The following is a 20,637-nucleotide window of genomic DNA, read 5'->3' on the forward strand; positions in this document are numbered from 1 at the left end:
ATACACAATAGATACTTCGGGGGCGCCATGTAAAGGACAGCTAGGAAAATACAAAAGGGGACTCCAGGGTAGATGTGTCAAATTGGTCAGGTCCACCGGGCCATGGGGTCAGGCGCCCCAACAGAGGGAGGGAAAGACCGATTTAAACATTGCTAATTACCCACTCTGTTTCATGGGGCAGGGATGGAGATGTGTTTATGCTCTGATACCTAGAAACAGCTCGTGCATACAGACACAATGTACTCACCAGCACTGTACAATCACCCAGGGGCAACTTAGCTGCACCTACAGCGAGCAGGCATGCTTGAACGTAACCGCAGGAAGGCAGTTTATATGCAGACAGTGCAATGACACTCACGTAAGCTCTGCCACATGGACATACCAGTTTGATACCTACCAGCTGGGAGGAACAAATGGGGAGTCAAAGGTGAGATGGGTAGACAAAGGCCCAGGAACAGGACACTGTATGCTATTGGGCAGTGAAGGAATTTGTTTTCTTAGTTAAGGGGATTTATGATACTGAGACACCAAATCTCCCAAACCTTTTTGCAGTAGGAATGATATGACCCCTCATTGTACCATGCCCCATCGGGGGACATGCTCGGAGAACGTTAGTGACATGCCGGGAATTCTGCGCTGGTTGGCAGATCCCCACTATGCTGAGATCATCAATGGGGTATGGGTTTTAGGGATTTTTGTCTTTTGAGGGCGAGGGGGGGAGGCAGCAAGAGTTGTCAGCACTAAAAATCAAAACTACATTGTGTGTGGATTGAAAATCTTAGGGAGCAATACATCAAAAGCTCTAGAAGCAATCAATGGTGAATTGGCTGAACTCAGACTTTACGCAAAGCAGACACATTACACGGTGGATTATTAGTTAGCCCAGCAAGGGGGAGTATGTACAATCATTGGTGACAAGTGACAATCCATGTCATTGACTATTCTTACAATATTACATCGGCGATCATAAAGATTCAGGACCAGCTAAATGACTTCAGACAAGAAGCCACAGGAGGAGATAGCTGGCTAGAATGGCTGATAGGCAAATCCTAGGGACCCTATTTGACATACGGGACTGTCCTCATTATTTCGCTCATAGTATTCTGCCTAGGCCTCGGGCGTTTAAAGCACTGCTGTAAGATGCTACTGACGGAGGCCGTGCCAGGAACGAGTGTCATCACAGAAGAGCCTCCAGCAAAACTTGCACTCCTTCACACCCTTCGGGATAGGGAGACCTTAGAAAATGCCTACCTCTATATGTGGTCTGCAGGAGATCTCGAAGTTGCCTCCTTGACCACAAAGGGGCAGTGAAGTGGGAGTTGACATGGGGCATGCTGACACGGGGCACACAGACACAAGATGGCTGCTGAGCCATAAGTTGGTCACTTAGCACAGCGGATGGCTGCTGAGCCATTACATGGAAAAGTACAGCAAAGCATTCACAGATACTGCCCAAGGCCAACAGTTTACCAGCTAAATAGACACAGAAATAGATAATTAGTTTAAGGCAGGTGGGAGAGAGGGAATACACATCAGTAATGTCTACTGCTTGCTGAAGTGTCTGAGCCCAGTCACTACCTTCAATAGAAAAGTTAACTACCTGAGACTGCAAGTATACAAGTGTTTATACCTTTGATTTGAGAAATGGAAAACAATCTTCCTTCTCAGGAAGAATGATCACGACCAATTACTACAGCAATGGACTTCTATGTATTTGCTGAAACTGACAATGACTCTGTAACATTCCTCTGAAATTGACAATGATTCTGTAATGTTTTCTGTAAACAAACCATGCTGCACAAAAAGACTGGATATCTGGACCACTATGCCATGAAACGTATACACTATTGCGACATGTGCTCCAAGGGGAAGAGAAGGCTCGCAGCTGACAGCCGTGCTGACGGATGTTTCTCTCTCGCCGGAGCTCCAGTTTATTGTACAATAAACTCTGCTGTTGAATCCCAATTCTGACTCCAAGACTGGTGGTTTTCCCCACAACAGCTTATTGTGTGACTGTTTTATTCACTATTCCCTCAATTTCAACAGTATTCAACAAATTCAACAAATCTGAGGAACATCTTAATAGGATTGGGAGGGGAGAGGACAGGATCATTACAAAACCTCATTCCTTGGCTATTCAATTCCTCAGCCAGAAGTGTATACCAGTAGTTAGTTATCCTTTTAAACTGGAAGGAATTCAGCAAATGACAAATAGATGGAAATGCAAATTTCAATAATTAGACAACCAAAAGGCTCACTGTGTGACTAGCACACATGGAAAAAGGGTTTCATGAAATTCTTGCAACAGAAAAAGAAAAGACGGTCAAACAAATCAATGGGATGTTCCTACCTGTGATACAACAATGGTTACATTTGGGCTTGTTTTAGAAGCCTTCTTCACCTTTATATGAGTACAGAGGAGGATACTGTCTGGACTCAAGGGTCTGAGCCAAGAAGAAAAGATTGGATAGGCTGAGCTTATTTTCCTTAGAGTAACGAAGATTGAGAGAGGGCTGGATAGAATTGTATAAGGTTATGAGGGCCATAAATAGATTGGATTGGATTGGATTGGAAGGAATGTTTTCCTTGAGGGTAGGGTCAATAAGCAGATGTCATAGATTTAAGGTAAGAGATTGAGGGTTATAAGGGTAGTTGAGGAGAATTTTTTCACCCAGAGGATGATTGCAGTCTCGAGGTCTTTCTGAAAGAGTGAGTTTGTCAAAAACTTTCAAAACATTTAAGAGGTGCTTAGATAGTCACTTATGTAAAGTTCTTTTTCCTGAGATTCTTACACACTTGATGCAAATGCAGATGCCAACTTCTGTGAACAACAGCATAAATTTTTTGAAGAAACCCTTAACACACTTTGTAATGATTGCGAAGCCATGTTAAGGGGTCTCTCTGAACAAAGGGACAGTCTTTTCTTTATACAAAATATATATATATATATATATATATCACAGTCAGTAATGCCCACAAAACAACACCAATTACTCCTTCACAGTCACATGCCACTCAAGATACAATGCAGTGACCACATCACGCCCAGAAACGTCCAGATTGTGTAAATCATCCCTTAATGGTCAAGTCTGTTGTGTTTTTTTTTAAAACAACAAGGAATGGTCAAAATTCCAACTGCAATGTTCTTATTGATTTTGAATAGGAGATGAAAATGTAAATAGAAGCAGATGACAATGTAAATTGGCTTTTGAATAACTAGGAAATGGCCATGCAAATAGTTCTGAATGCCAAGACATGGGAATGTAAATTCCTTACAATTTACCTGTAGAACAGAGACATCCCAACCTAGCCTCAGGACATCCAATACTGCCTGGATTGGAACTTATCTTATGAAGAGAGTTTGAGTGAGTTAGGGCTTTTCACACTGGAGAGAAGAAAGAAGAGAGGTGATTTGATAGAGGTGTGCAAGGTATTGATAGATAGCCAGAGATTTTTCCCCACAGTAGAAATGGCTGTCACAAGGGATTGGAGGAAGGTATAGGGAAGATGTAGAAGTAGGTTCCTTATGCAGAGTGTAGTGGATACTTGAAATGCACTGCCAGCTGTGGCAGTAGAGTCAGAGACATTAAGGACATTTAAGCAACTTCTGGATAAGCACATGGACGGCAGTAAATTGAGGGGTGTGTAGGTTGGGTTGATCTCAGATTAAGGTAAATGCTCGGCACAACATTGTGGGCCGAAGGGCCCGTGCTGTACTGTTCTATGTTCATTCCTGCTGATCAATTAGAAGGCTATAGATTCAAGTCCTATTCCAGGTGGACATTCTTTTTACTTTTGCACTATTGGAGATGCTCTCTTTCAACTGAGATGTTAAACCAAGGTTACATCTCAACAGACTTTGAAGATGAACATGAGCAGCACCCCTCGTGATCTGGCCAACACCTAATACAGAAACATCTTCACAAAAATTGAGTGCCACATTCTGTTTGTGGGTGTTTGCCGTGTGCAAACTAGTTCTCATATTTCCTACATTGCCACTTTATATCTTTGACTGCAAAGCACTTTGGAACATCCAGAGAGATAAGTGAATATTTGAAGGGACGACTTAAAAACCCATTGGAAACAACATAAAATAACTGATTTAACATAGGATAGCATTAAGCACAATCTATCTATTGAACACTTTGAGAGGAGGAAAAGGAAGCATCTCATATTAATAGAATCTGCGTATTGCTGATGTCACCTATTGACTTCTGGTCAGTGCTATAGACTGAATTGCCATTTCACTTAAAACAGTCTTTCCAACTCATGGGAAACAATAGATCAAATTGTCACAGAATGTCTTGTGTCTTGGGGGGCCCTGCAGTGCCAAGGACCCGGGTTCAATTTGAGCTTCGGGCGACTGTCTGCGTGGAGTTTGCACACTCGCCCAGTGTCTGCATGGGTTTCTTCTGGATGCTTCGGTTTCCTCCTGCAGTCCAAAGATGTGTGGGTCAGGTGAATTGGCCAAGCTAAATTGCCTACAGTGATAGGTGCATTAGTAGAGAGTAGGTGAATGAGTCTGGGTGGGTTACTCTTCGGAGGGTCGGTGTGGCCGAAGGGCCTGTTCCTGCATCTAATCTAAAATACCAAGTGTTTCAATGATGCATGCTGTTAATATTATGTAAAGTAAGCAGCAACTAGTCACAAGAAAGAGAGAATGCCCATCCCAGAAGGTGGTGATGAGCTGCCTTCTTGAATCACCATAGTCCACATGCTGTAGGTTGACCTACAATGCCCTTAGGGAGAGAATTCCAGGATTTTGAACTAATGCTAGTGAAGGAAAAGCAACATATTTCTTAGCCAAGATGGTGAGTGGCTTAGAGGGGAACTTGCAGTTGATGGTGTTCCCACATATCTGCTGATCTTGTCCTTCTAGATGAACGTAGTTGTGTATTTTGATGGTACCATCAAAGGACCTTTGGTGAATTGCGGCAGTGCATCTTGTGGGTAGCGCACACTGCTGTGACTGAGCACAGGTGGTGGAGAAGATGAATCTTTGTGGATGTGGCACCAGTCAAGAGGGGTGCTTTGTCCTGGATGGTATCAAGCTTCTCAAATGTTGTTGGAACTGCTCTCATCCAGATAATCTATCACACTGCTGAAGTATTCCTTGTAGATGGCAAACAGGTTTTGAGCAGTCAGGAGGTGATTTATTTGCTACAGGATTCCCAGCCTCTGACCTGCTGTAGTAGCTAGTGTGTTTATCTGGCAAGTCCAGTTGAGTTTATGGTGAATAGTAACTCTAAAGGTGAATCTGCAACTCACAGATTGGGAAAAATGAGTTCATGTATGTTTTTCCCTCATTGGCTTCCTCACCATCTGCTGCAGACCCAGTTTAAAAGCTGTATCTTTTAGGACCTGACCAGCTCAATTAGTACTGCTGCTGCCAAACCATTCTTCTTGGTGGTACACATTGAAACCCCCTACTCTGAATACATTTTCAATCCTTCCACCAAATGCTGATCAACATCAGGAGTACTGATTCATCAACCGAGTGATTATGTGGTAATCAGCAGGAGGCTTCCTTGTACAGAGTTAACCTGAAGCCATGAGACTCCATAGAGTCCAGAGTCAATGTTGAGGACTCAGAGGGCAACGACTTCCTGACTGTATACAACTGTGCTGTCACCTCTGCTGAGTCTGTCCTGCTGGTGGGACAGGACATAACCAGGGATGGTGATGGTGGTTTCTGACACTTTGTCTAAGAGATATGGTTCTGACAGTATGCCAATATCAGGCTGTTGTCCGATGGTCTGTGAGACAGCTCTCACAATTCATGTACTAGCCCCCAGATGTTAGCAAGGAAGACTTTGCAGGTGCATTATCTTTTCTGATGTCTAGGTCAATGCCAGGTGGTCCAACAGTTTAATTTCTTTGTTGAGACATTGTTGTGATTGATACAACTGACTGGTTTGCTATGCCATCTCAGAGGACAGTTGAGACTCAACCACATTGCTGTGGATCAGGAGTCATATGTAGTTCAGAGCTTGTGAGGATGACAGATTTTCCTCCCTGAAGGATATTAGGGAGTTGGATGGATTTTTCTGACAATAGACAATTGTTTCATGGTCAGTTGATTCTTAAATCCACTTTTTTTTATTATTGAGTTCAAATTCCACCATCTGCCACAATGGGATTGTAATCTGAATCCTTAGAACATTAAATGAATTTCTGGATTAATAGTCTAGGCAATCATATCTGCTAATCAAACTATGAAACTTCATTCCTACCACTTCTGAATTGTTGTTGGATATTTTGAAGATGTTATATTTTTAAGATGTGGAGGAGCCGGTGTTGGACTGGGGTGAACAAAGATTAGCTTACCTACAGTATGGAAACAGACCCTTTGGCCCAACAAGTCCATACCGACCCTCCGAAGAGTAATTCACCCAGATCCATTCCCCATATCTGCCCCTAATGCACTTAACACTACGGGCAACTTAGCACGGCCAATTCACCTAACCTGCACATCTTTGGGCTGAAGCACCCAGAGGAAACCCACACAGACACTGGGAGAATGTTCAAACTCTACACAGACAGTTGCCCAAGGCTGGAATTGAAAGTTAAAAATCACACAACACTAGGTTGTAGTCCAACAGGTTTATTGGAAGCACTAGCTTTCAGAGCACTGCTCCTTCATCAGGTAGCTGTGAAACAGGATCATAAGACACAGAATTTATAGCAAAAGATTACAGTGTCATGCAACTGAAATGATATACTGAACAAACATAGACCTTTAACTTTATATTTTGAAGTTAGCTTTGTGCCTTTATTCCTCCTTTGTTTTCACTTTCTTAAGCCAATCACGCACGCTCTTTATTTTTCTGACCTCTCGCCTATCAATTCGACCTTCCCATAACCATTTGAGTAAATTGCTTAATGTATGTTCAAACCAGAATAAATAATAGTGCATTCTGAAAAATCCAGCAAGATCTGGATCATTAATCTGAGTACATCGAATTCTCTCCCTTTTAAAGCAAATGCTACAAGAAATGTTCTCAAATGTCTGTTACTTACAATATTCTCTTTGCACTGAGACTGACGGTCTTTACGGAACTTCAGTCGCTTGATGTAGAAGCACAAGGAAAAACCACAAAAATCAAGGGAAGCTAGCTACTTCTACCATTTAAGTAGACCCTGGGAAGTTGTATCAGTGAGTACATCATCTGTTTACACCTTTAATAGTTACTAACTGTTAACTGACAAAAGAAACTCACTTAGCCTTATTAAAAAGCAATTTTTTCTGCCTTTCAGTTCCTCAGGCTAAACAGAATTGAACTCTATAGTAATACCTATGCTTCATGGAGAAAGCCATTTTGAGATTAGGAACAAATAAGCATTTTCTTTAAATAAAATGTACCAGCAGTAACCACCATTTTCAAAGAACTTTCTTTTGACTTGCAGCTGTTGTACAACTTTGCAAGGAGCAAATACAAGCAATTTAATAAATTATAAAGAAATTAGTACTGTAACAACTTTGAAATTACATAATACTCATCACTATTTCTCCATGGCAATTCAACTCATTACTGCAACTTAAAAATAAACAAAAACAGAAGCATTCTTAAGTTTTACTTTATCAAAAAAAGGGCAATGTTTTGTATTTCTTTCATCATATTTTATTATGTTAAAAGTTAACCTCTCCATACTAAAACTCTTCTGACAAAAATCAGTAGTGAGCAAGCCAATTAAATTTTTTGCACAAATAAGCAATTTTAATCAGTTTGCCCCAATATCACACCATCTGGCACAGTAAATAGAACAAAAAAAAAACCCATGATGACACTGCCATTCTGTTCTCATGAAAGGTCAACATAGCAAGTAGTTAAGATCCATTATACCTAAACTAACTTTTCTAACTCACCATCTCCAAAGCAACAGGAGAAAGTGAGGACTGCAGATACTGGAGATCAAAGTCGAGAATGTATTGCTGGAAAAGGTCAGGGAGCATCCGAGGAGCAGGAGAATCAACGTTTTAGGCAAGAACCGTACATAAGGAATGAGGCTTGTGAGCCAAGAGGGTGGAGAGATCTCCAAAGCAACACCTTATTCCGTTAGTATTTATAAAGTTTATCATTGCTATTTTTGCCTTGAATCATTTAAGATCCAACTTCCCACCATATAACCTTTCATTATCCCACTGTTACCTTAAAAATAAACATTTTCTTTCCATTTTAAGATATTACAATGAACAACTGTAATGTATAGGTGTATGAACTTAGTGTACCAACACAACTCTCCACAACATTTTGACTAAATCGGGGAGAACAAAAGGATATAGGCAGGAGATAGAAAAATTTGGATTTGTTGATCTAAATGATTATTTCCTTGCCTTAAGATCAAAATGCTAATTCATTAAATCAACTGAAACATATAATAGTCTGAAAGACTATTCTAGGTGGTGATGATGCAACTTAGGAATATCGGAACAAATTTCATACTTGAATTTGGATAATTTTCAAAATCATATTTGGTACACGTGAATTAAGAAATCGCCAAATTATATTCTACTTACTGCACCCAGAGTAAACATAGAGCATAGGTATATCCTTTATGGAAGAAGATCTACTGTCCTTATCTGATCCAACCTCCAGGTGACTTCAAGACACACAACAAAATGTTTACTATTAACTGCCATCTCAAAAAGCCTAGCAAGCCACTCACTTCCATCAAAACTCTGAAAAGTTATTTACTGAAAAATTAAATTTATTGGACCACCTGGCATTAACCTAGGCATCAGAACAGACAACAGTAAACTCAGCCGTTTTAGCCAGTAGAATCCTCCTTACTAACATTTAGGGGTGAATGCCAAAATCAGGACAGCTGTTTCTTAGTCTAATCAAGCAACATCCTGATCTAGACACGCATACTGATTCATACCCAACAAACATCCCAAACATGACCATCATGCCAATGTCCTGTTTAATGAGCACGATAGATCCAGCAGAGGCAAGTATTACTCTTTCTTGTACATCAATTGAGGAAGCATTGAAAACAGCATGGTGCAGACTATGCCCTGGGTGGGTGACTTCAATGACTGCAAGGTTTGTAGCTCAGGTTGAGGTTTAGGGTGTAGATTTGCTCGCTGAGCTGTAGGTTTGATATCCAAACGTTTCATTACCTGGCTAGGTAACACCATCAGTGACGACCTCCAAGTGGAGCGAAGCTGTTGTCACCTGCTTTCTCTTTATATCTTTCTCCTGGATGTGGTTCCTGGGGTTTGTGGTGATGTCATTTCCTGTTCGTTTTCTGTTGGGTTGATAGATGGCATCTAGATCCACGTGTTTGTTTATGGCGTTGTGGTTGGAATGCCAGGCCTCTAGGAATTCTCTGGCATGTCTTTGCTTAGCCTGTCCCAGGCTAATTTTGTGGCACACAAACCCACCAACACTCTCAAACAAAAACTAACAAACTTAAAAGACCCAGACCCATGGACAAAACCAACGTCATCTACAAAATTCCATGCAAGGACTGCCACAAACACTACGTAGGACAAACAGGAAGAAAGGTAGCCACCAGGATACATGAACACCAGCTAGCCACAAAAAGACACAACCCTCTCTCCCTTGTAGCCCTACACACGGATGAAAAAAAACAACATTTCGACTGGGACAATACATCTATCCTGGGACAAGCTAAGCAAAGACATGCCAGAGAATTCCTAGAGGCCTGGCATTCCAACCACAACACCATAAACAAACACACAGACCTAGATGCCATTTATTAATCCCTCAGAAAACGAACAGGAAATGACATCACCGCAAACCCCAGGAACCCCATCCAGGAGAAAGATATAAATAGAAAGCAGGAGACAACAGCTTCGCTTCACTTGGAGGTCGCCACTGATGATGTTACCTAGCCAGGTAATGAAACGGCTGGATATCTAACCTACAGCTCAGCGAGCAAACCTACACCCTAAACTTCAATGACTATTGTTAGGAGGGCTTGGAAGCACACTACTGACTAAATTCCCAAAAGCCACAGCTGTTGAACTGAGTATGCAGCAGGGAACAAGAGGTAAAAAGATTGCAACAATTTTCAGCCAGAGGTCCAGAGTGGATAATCCATTTTCACCTCCTCTAATAGGCTGCAACATCACAAATACCAGTACTCAGCCAATAGAAATCACTGAGAGCACCGGAGACTGCGAGACTCTTACAATATTCTGACAATAGTACAAAAGGCATGTGCTCCAGAATTCAGTCTGAATGTAAGCAGGATGGTCCAGTAGAGGTACAAAACTGGCATTTACTTGACAAAGTGGGAAATTGCCCAGGTGTATCATGTACACAAAAAGTGGGATAAATCCTTCCTGGCAAATTACTGCGTGGTCAGTCCATTGTTGACTGTCAGTAAGGTGGCAGGAGAGTTCATCCACAGTGCTATCACACTTTGTTTGCTTTGCAAAGATCAGTTCACTGATATTCAATTTGGGTTCTGTGAGAAGCACTCAGCTCCAGGTATGATTACATGCTTGGTTCTGACATGTGTGAAAAGAACTGAAATCTAGAGGACAGGCAGAGGTCGCTATCCTCCACATCAAAGCCACATTTAACAAAATGTGGCATCAAGAAGCCCTAAGAAAACTAAACAATAGAAATGGAGAGGTGGGGGGAAACTCTCCACTGCCTGGAGTCTTAGAACCAAATCATTTGTGGTTGTTGGAGGTTAACCATCTCAAGTTGCGGGCATCACTGCAGGAGTTCCAAGTGTCCTAGGTCTACATATTTTTGACTACCTCATCAATGAACTTCCTCCACAGGAAGTAGGTCAGAAGTAGGATGTTCGCTGATGATTGTGCAATATTTAAACCATTTGCAAGTCCTCAAATGTTGAAGCAGTCCAAATACATATGAAACAAAACTTGGTCAATTTCCAGGCTTGGGCTCACAATTAACAAAAAACATTCCCACTGCAAAAGTGTCAGGTAACTACCATCTCCAATGAAAAAATAATCTGTCCTTTGCCCCTTGATTTTAACTCGCATTACCATCACTGAATGCCCCATTTTGAGCATCCTGGTGGGTTACCACTGACCAAAATTTAAATTGGACTCGCCAATAAATAATGTGGCTGTAAGAGCAGATCAGAAGCTTGGAACTGCTCCGACTCCTCAGTCTGTCCACCATCTATAACGGTACAAGTCTACAAGCAGTGTGATGGAGCACTTTGCCAGGAGAAAACAACCTGTTGATTGGCACTGGAACACAAACATCCAGTCATTCCAATACTAATGCACAGTAGCAGTGGTATGCACCATCGACAAAATACACTGCAGAAATTCACCAAGATACCTTCGACAGCACCTCTCAATCCCATGAAAGTTACCATCTATAAGAAAGACAGAAGATGTATGGAAACACTTCCACATGCAACTTCCTCTCCAAGCCACACATCATCCTCACCTGAAGATATATCAATATTTCTTCACTGGTGCTGGGTTAAAATCCTGGACCTCCCTCCCTAACAACATTGTAGATGCAACTATATCGCAAGGACTGCAGCAATCCAAGGCAGCAGCTGACATCCACCTTCTCCAGGGAAATTAGGAACAAGGAACAAATGCTGGCCAAGACAGCGAAGCCCATTCCTGACTGAATTTCTTTTTAAAAAAACTTTTACTTAAACGTAATAGAGAACATTTAAAAGTGGGATTCTGGGAGAATGAATGCTCATAAAATCAATAAGAACATTCTTTATACATCACCATTTTCAAATTTTTAATCTATTCTGACTACAGTGAAATGTGCTTGGCTGTTCCAGTGCATCTGTACAGCAAGCAGGATACAGGTTTGAGGCTGCTATTCAAACACAGTGAAATCTCAACATTGTTGTGTGTCTAGTATCAATAGACAAAGACATTATCTTAACTGACAAGAATGGGAAAGAAGAGAGAAAAGTCACAGCTTGAGCACCTCCTGTAAAAAGTGACTTTTTTGTAGGGTGGCAGTTGTAGATACCATCAGGGAATCAAAGGGGGGGGAAAACTAAGTTTTTTATTTAAAAATGTCTTTGCATGGAGGCCAAGTTAGTAAGCAGGAACAAAAAAAAACAAACATCAAAGCATGGGATTCCTTTGAAGCAACTGCAGTTTTTAAGATATTGTGGAAGTTTTCTTGCAAGATACATAAATACATCTAACTGCATAGAACCATGAGGAATTAGTTCTAGATCCCACAGGCAGCCTACAGGATTTCAGAACAGGGTATTTTACAATGCAGTTTTGAAAAAGAAACATTTAATTAGGGATATTAGATGTAGCATCATAACTATAAAATCTAGGAATGACATTTACTGAACAGCAGCCTGAAATAAACTATATACAGCATTTTAAAATGGGACCACAAGAATGTTTTCATAGTTGAAGACCTTAGGATAGCACTGCTGCATTACAGAACTTTCATAGCCTTTCATTTCCATTCTAAGTATTCAAAATGTATAACCTGTTGACACCGTAGAGTAAAATAGAAATATCCTAAATGCAGTTTCTGATCACAGCAAGCATGTTGTTTCCAGACCATTTCAAGCATGCCTGGAGCATAAAGTAAACTATCCCACATGCATTACACCAGGCCAGCCAATTATCACAATAAGCATGCATATAATTCAAACAATGCCTATCCTATATTACAACTTATTGAAGGGATGACATTGAAACGGAGCATTCTGAACCAAATTATTTAAAAGTTCCATCTAAAATATTTATTCCTTCTTAACACAAAAAAATTCACCATTATACACAAAACCAGCCTAAATTCACCATTATACACTAAAAACAGTTACAAGTTCCTCCACTGCAGAGATTACAACAGCTTCACAGACATCACAGCTTTTAGCTGTGTCAAGACATTGCTAAGAATGGATTTTGAATGACACATGCACCAGCCTACTCAACAATACAACTACTAAATGTGCTAGCTGCTAGAGTATTGAACCCTGTACATGCTTACCAGGGCAGAAAGCATCCAAGTCTGGCTTCGTGGCTGTGGTTCTGGTTGGGGAACTGAGCTCCAATTCTGGGACTCGAGGGCTTTCCACAAACTTCGCCTTCCTCAGGGGGGCTGGGACAAGAGAGGAAGAGGGTCGTAAGTGAGGGGAACAGCAGGCAACAGATGGAAGCAGTTAACTAAACGGCCCACTGTGACGGAGACGGATTGAATTACATTATTTGTGGTGCTGCATGAAAGCAGCTGTACTAACCATCTACAACAGAAAGACAAGGTGTCTTGTTTTTCAACAAACACACTAAATGCAAAATCATAATACACTCAACTAATGAAGCTTTCTTCCCATTTACCTCAGCTGTCCTTGGTCAAATCTCTAACACACGTCACTTATATTTAATTAACCTTTATGCTGCCAGTCAGGAAACATTGTAAATCAAAGTACTGTACACAACAAATGAGGTTCGCAGACTAGAGGTTGGAGCAACACTGAAAGATCTATACAATTGGCATTCAAACAATTTACCATGGGTCAACTACAATCAAAGAAAACCAATAAAACTTCAAACTTTTACATTCTGCCCAGAAACAATAAGGTGAATGTTCAGCAACAGTACCATAGGAAAGCATTTCTCAGTATTTGGGCAAGGAAACTTGCACAGAGTTTCAATTATTTTCATCTGCTCATTTTTCTTAAATCTACACTGATATTTTGCATGTATTTGTTTCTTTAAGAATATATCGAGAAAGGCAAACCTCATACCACATAATGTCATACTTCAAATGTTATTCAATTTCTCTCTGACATCACACCACACACCAAATTTAGAGCACATAAATTCTGTCAATCTGTGAATATGCTAAATACGAGCTTTAATGTTGCCATTATAAAGGTGGCTGACATGTACATGATGATTAAATCAGAAGTAACACTGAACAAAGCTGTTTAAACACCCTGCAGTTCATTTATGTGGCATTCTTAACATGCCTAATGTCGTTAGAACTCATACATTTATTTACTATTTCTGCTCTTCGGTCCTTACTTATTTCTATCCCTGTCTGTGATTCCTATATCACAATATTAATCTCAGTTCTGTTCTCAGGTCTTTTATGAAGGGCATTCAGAAGTTGGTATTTAAGAGGAGCATAAGTAAACCCATTAGAAAGAGAAAAGAAAACAGACAAGTGTTTTACTTGTGATTTATTCATTGAGCTCTTCAGCAGTGGTCATAGATGAAAACTGGGTAAAAACAAAATCATGCACCTCTGTGACGCTCAACAAAAGTAAATTACCTGTTTGCATTCAACTACCCATGTTAATGCTAAGAATAGAAATCTTCAAAGGAATTCATCAAAGCCTAGGGAAATCTACAGCAATAGGCAAAACAAAACTATCTTGAAAAAAGTAACAAGTATTCTTGTTCTACAACAACTGCAGTTCTTGATGCATTCCAGAAAACTACAGAACTATGTTACGATAAATGATCAGTATGTACTTAGTACATGGCATAATGCTATTGTTCACAATGGCAGGCAGAAAGCCAAAATCAACAAACTGTATCGCCCAAACCAGCTCCATTGCACAATGTTTCTGTACAATATTTTATGCTACAATAGTTTCTCCACACCAAGATCAGATCATGTTAGTGACATTCTGCTGTAAAAACAGTGAGATTTCATAACTTTTGTCAAAACTTGTAACAAAGGTGGAAGGAAGAAGAAAGAGCATTTGGTTTGATTTGGTTATAACAATCTCATGTGGAATGTCCACACTGTACCAAAAAGACTGTTCAACATAACTACTGACAGCTAATGTGCACTAAAAGCACCAGATACTGCAAAGCTTCTAGCCCAATTTCCCAGCTAAGTGGCCACAAATGGGAGTTTCAACCTTAATATACATTTGTCCATTAACCTCACATTCTGCTCCATTTACATATTCAAAGTGCAGTTAAACAATCACCAACCATCACTCAGCATTTGTGTGCAACTTGTCTGATTCTTAGAACTTACTACAAGCTCAGCACAATCAACATCAAGCAAAAAGAACTACCAACAGCAAGCACGGATTTTAGATTGCTAAAATAAGCAAACTGACTGAAAACCATGTAATTGAGAGAGTTATACTGTTCCTTTCTTCTTGGTACAAAGCATTATTGGAAGGAATGCAGCAAAGCAAAACTTATGGTGCAACTTGGACATGAGATCTTAATTTGACTCAAAACTAATATAAGTCAAGAAATGGGCAAGCTCCTGAGGAAAAAGCCTCATGAGATTGAATCTACAACGGTCGGGTCATCTCCAGCTTGGTGAAAAGCATGTTTTTAAAACGTGGCCAGGCGGTTTATTGGTTGCTAGGCACATTATTCATTTATGTTTCAATTTAATAATAAATATTAAGCGGTGCATACTTCAACCTCCACTCCCCTAATATCCAAGATATATTGTGATATCAACAATTGCTCTCAGTGTGACCTATAGTTCTGTGCAATATCTAGGAACTGCCAGATATTAACCGCCCGACACAGACAGTAGTCTGGGACCAGCAGCTGGGACATGACTGCATTCTCAATTCTGTTGTCACTAAAAGTCATGTAATGTAACCATACAATATTTCTTTCTAATACAAATAGGATTAATTTATGTGTTTAGCCTTTATCTAGTCATTTACAACCCATACAGGACTCGAATCAGGAGGGGCTACTCAATCTTGTAGGTTCAGTTTAGTACAGGCTTACTACAGGTGATGAGTGCTGTTAGATGAAATCATTCTGGACTTTGTTAACGGCACAAACAACGTCAGCAGGTTATACTAGTATAACCTTCAGGAATCCTTTTAGAATTTCCCTGGATTTTAAGTATTTGTGTTCTGTTGTTATCTAGTGGACCTATTGCACACTTGATCCATCAACAGTTTGCTCAAGCCAAAACAATATTGGCATTTCACCACAGCTTCATGACCTAATCATTGTAAAATGCTGTTTTGTTTTACTGTAAAATACCATTAGGGCTGCTATGTCATAATACAAATAGTGTGATACATTCCAAAGAGTCTATCAAGCTTAAAAAAAAGAAAACAATGCTCTAATTCAACTTCGCTGATAGCCACCAAAATGACTTGAATACGTAGAATAGAATTAATTCCGTCCTGAGTGTGCTCAATCTTGACTTTTCAGATGAATGTCCAGAATCAGGGGCGGCACAGTGGTTCAGTTAGCACTGCAGCCTCACAGCGCCAGGGACCCGGGTTTGATTCCAGCTTTGGGCGACTGTCTGTGTGGAGTTTGCACATTTTCCCCCTTGTCTGTGTGGATTTCCTCCCACAGTCCAAACATGTGCAGGTTAGGTGAATTGGCCGTGCTAAATTGCCCCTAGTGTTCAGGGATGTGTAGGTTAGGTGCATTAGTCAGGCGAAATGTAGAGTAATAGAATAGATCTGGGTGAGTAATTCTTTGAAGAGTCGGTGTAGACTTGTTTGGCCAAATGGCCTGTTTCCACTGTAGGGATTCTATGATATGCCATATAACCATTGTCAATTTAAAAAAATCAGTTATAAGTGAACTCAAAACAAAAGTCTTTTGATATAAATACATTACACTCTACATATACCCCAAAGAAACAAATTTCAACTGACAATTCATAAAGGTTATTATTAGATTCTAATGAGCCAAAGGATTGTTTCCTAAACATTATCAGTTGAATTGTAATTAGCAGGAAAGCACCTGATTCAACAAGCTATTGTTATATTCTACCATAACCTGTAATCACTGCTATTTCAATTCAGCAGTCACGTGTCTATTATAATCATGTGTTGCAGCACTAAACAACTTCAAACATAAAGCCACATCAAATTTTCCTTATTAACAGTTTGCATGTGCTACTGGCTGCTACAAATGAAAGCTTTACCAAGCACATTTCATTCATGCTTGTAACATACAAGTTTTCAAGTACAGGTTTCACTTATTCTATGACTTGAGTTTTCCCAAGTTCGAGTGCAGTAAATGAATTAGTATATCACCAACTTATCCATAATTATCCCTTCACATACATATGTTGCCCCTGAACACACAGAATACACATCACACTATCAGATCTTGTAACTAAGGTTAAAACTGCAAATACAATTCTTGTATGATGTTGATTCACACAAAAGCAAAAAGGGTTGAGAAGAACACTTCTACTTAGTACACGTCTCTCAAGGGCCCAGTTCTCTTCTCAGGATCTATAAACTATCGCCTTTCCTGATCACATACTTGTTCATATATCTATCATGGCCCTCCAACTCTTTACTGTTACATGAAAATATGATTAAAATGAACAGCTGAGGCTCAGATATACTCCTCACTCTGTCTTTAATGTGAAGTCCAGACATTTCCCAGCTGTCTTCAGTTCATTCTCAGAAAGCAAATAATTCATTTCAGTCACCTGAAAAGAGATGGGTAAATTCCAATTGATATCCGGAGAGATGGTTATCTAATCTGACACCCTCTGTGGATTATGACAAATCTGCATATACACTGGAGGTAAACCTATTGCTGTGCTACCCTGGTACATACTATGAGCACATAATTCAGAATTGTGCATTCCTAGCTCACAATATTAAATCACTGATGTATAAATAAGGATTGGTCTTTCATTATAGGATCCCAGCAAATCATGGGAGTGCACAGCAGAATTATTGTCCCACATTAGTTTCACAAACTAGCCAGGAATATCTTACACTGAAAAGTTTCATTTACAGGCAACATCAGAAAGATTTTGTTTTTTGAGCTAACAAACTGTTCTTTTGGATGGTTTATACCTAGGTCAAAGCAAAGCAGGACATTTTTTAAAAGGAAACAAGCAATCCCAACAAACAACCTAGCTAAAACTTAGTATAATATAACATAAGTACTGTAGAACAAAACTAGCATTTATCCTACTCGCCACTCATTTTGGTCCATATATTCATTCAATTTACTTCAATCAGAATTGGAAGGTTATAATAGACAAGAAAATTCTCAGCAGTTGTCCTTTCAAGGAAGCAAACAGATTAAAATATTCCACATTAGTAGCAGGAAAGATAATGCTATGCATTTACAACCTGAAAGTGTTTGCCACGGAAAACATAATTCGGTCATAAAACCACTGACCATATATGATTTACCATCATGGATTATGTGCCTGATCTCAGTTTCCTTGACCTTCAAAGAAAAATCTCATGACATAGCAGACTTGTTAACATCTGGGAAATGTTAGGAATGACATCTAAGTTTAGCAAGAATGATAAAGATTGCAAACTCATTTAAACATGTAAAGCTGCACTTAGATTCTAGAATCTATCATTTTTGCATGTAAGTTACGTTTTGAAATCAAAATGAATGATCATCATTCCTAATTAATTACCTTTGATACATTTAGCTAGTTGCTTTCCACAGGTGCTATTTTCATTGTCTTGCAAGCATAACGATTGTAGCATTTTACACACTAAGTACCGACCTCTATCATTACAATTTACAAACCTATTCATAGCAGAAAGCTACATAATAACGAAACAAAGAACTGTGGATGCTGTCAATCTTACAGAAAAGCAGAAATTAATGGAGAAACTCAGATCTGGCAATATCCATGAAGAGAGAAAGCAAAGTTAACATTTCAAGGACAGTTCTGAAGAAGGGCCACTTGAAACGTTAACTCTGCTTTCTCTCCACAGACACTGCCAGACCTTCTGAGTTTCTCCAGTAATTTCTGTTTCAGAAAATGATATGCCTTTGCAGAGGAATTAATTTGTAAGTTTCACATGTATCATCTCATTTTCAGATTGCATTGAACTTCCACAACCTCACCATACCGTCAACTATTCAAAGTCTTTACTGTCACTCAAACCGCAACTTACCTCCACAAACAAGCATATTGTTGCTTCTTGGATATGAAATTCTTTTTATAATTGCACTTTCTGTACATATTTCAATAATCTAAAGAATATGAACTATTGTTTGAATTGAAATTCTATAAAGTGTTATACACAAGGTGGAAGTAATTTACTTTACCGATTTATCTTACTGACTGTCCATTCTCTACTTGTTCTGAGAAACTTAAGCAACATGTTAGAAAGATGGAGATTGCTACCGTTGGTCAAAAGACTATTGTTGCATTTTGGATTCATACTAATGTAAAGTCAACAAAGGGCAAAGCGACTCTTGGAAATTTCACAAGTTCAGCCTGCTTCTGAGGGTGGATATCATCAACGAAACCGCATGGGATTCTACAATAAACCCAGATTCAATAAGATGAAAACATGCAAGAAACTTATTTTTAGAGACGAATTTAGGGTTGGGCCTAATTCAGAATAACTACGGTGATGTCCAAGATGTTTGAAATCCAAAACCACTGCTCAGTGTGACTCGGAGTCTTTAACATGAGGCTAAAACGAGCTGTGAAATTTACAATTGTAAGGCATATACCTCAAGTGACAAGCTAACAATAAATATGAATAGAAATACAAAAATATATAACAAAAGAGCAGGGGGTTTGGTCATTATGCCCATTGCAACTTGGAAAAAAAACAACCAGTCCAGTCCAGTCCCTGTCTTGATCTAGAGCCCTGCATGTGAAGACATTTCAAGTGTCTCAGAGGAAAGGCACCAAAGTGGTAATATCATTGACCCAGAGGTTTGGACTAATATGTATGTCCAATAAGCTACTTGAATGGAATTCAAAAATAAGAAAGGGATGAGAACCTTACTAGGATTGTACTATAGATCCCACAATAGTCAGCAGGAAATTCATAGCAAGCTGATGAAGCTACCAAACAGGTCTCGGCAAAAAGCATGTGAAAGACTGAGCTAAGAGATTCCACAACCAACGGATCAGATTTAAATTCTGTAGTCCTCCTATATTCAGTCATGAATGATGGTGGCAATAAAAAACTCACTGGAGGCTTCGCAAATATTCCCCCATTCTCAATTATGGTAGAGCCCAGCACTTCAAATGTAAAACAGAAGGCTGAAATCTTCATAACAATCTTCAGTAAGAAATGCCAAGTGGATGATTCATTTTGGTCTCCTCCAGTGATCCCCAGTATCACAGATACCAATCTGCAACTAATTTGATTCACTCCAGGTGATATCAAGAAACGGTTGGAGGCACTGGATACTGCAAATGCTGTGGGTCCTGACAACATTCCAGCAATAGTACTGAAGACTTGTGCTCCAGAACTTGCTGAGCCCTCTCGCCAAGCTTTTCCAGTACAATTATAATACTGGCATCTACCCAACAATCTGGAATTTTGCCCATTTTGTCCTGTACACAAAAAGCAAAACAAATTGAACCTGGCAAATTACCATCCTGTTTACTTTTGATTATCAGTAAAGTGTTGGAAGGGGTAATCAACAATGCTATCAAGCTGCATTTACTTAGCAATAACTTGCTCAATGATACCCAGTTTGGATTCTGATAGGACCACTCAGCTCCTGACATCATTAACCTTGGTTCAAACATGGATAAAATAGCTAAATTTCAGAGCGAAGGAAAGAATAACAGCCCTTGACATCAAGTTTACAGTTGACCAACAGTGGAATCAAAAAGCCTTTGCAAACCTGGAATCAATGAGTGCCAGGAGCAAACACTCCAGTGGTTGAAGTCATACTTGGCACATAAAAAGGTGATCTGGTTACTGGAGCAGGTCAGTCATCTCAGCTCCAGGACATTC

The 20,637-nt window shown here is 39.7% G+C and overlaps 1 protein-coding gene across 5 annotated transcripts in view; it reads right to left on the reverse strand.

Moving 5' to 3' along the window:
- LOC132830691 (protein TANC2) overlaps positions 1-20,637 on the reverse strand; it is a 996,151-nt gene that overhangs the window by 424,695 nt on the left and 550,819 nt on the right. For all 5 annotated transcript variants that reach the window (XM_060848498.1, XM_060848499.1, XM_060848500.1 and 2 more), the window contains one exon: positions 12,954-13,064. In XM_060848498.1, the coding sequence (XP_060704481.1) occupies positions 12,954-13,064 (111 nt within the window). The remainder of the gene's footprint in view (positions 1-12,953; positions 13,065-20,637) is intronic.

Source organism: Hemiscyllium ocellatum, chromosome 32, assembly GCF_020745735.1.
Source record: "Hemiscyllium ocellatum isolate sHemOce1 chromosome 32, sHemOce1.pat.X.cur, whole genome shotgun sequence".
Taxonomy (NCBI): Eukaryota; Metazoa; Chordata; class Chondrichthyes; order Orectolobiformes; family Hemiscylliidae; genus Hemiscyllium; species Hemiscyllium ocellatum.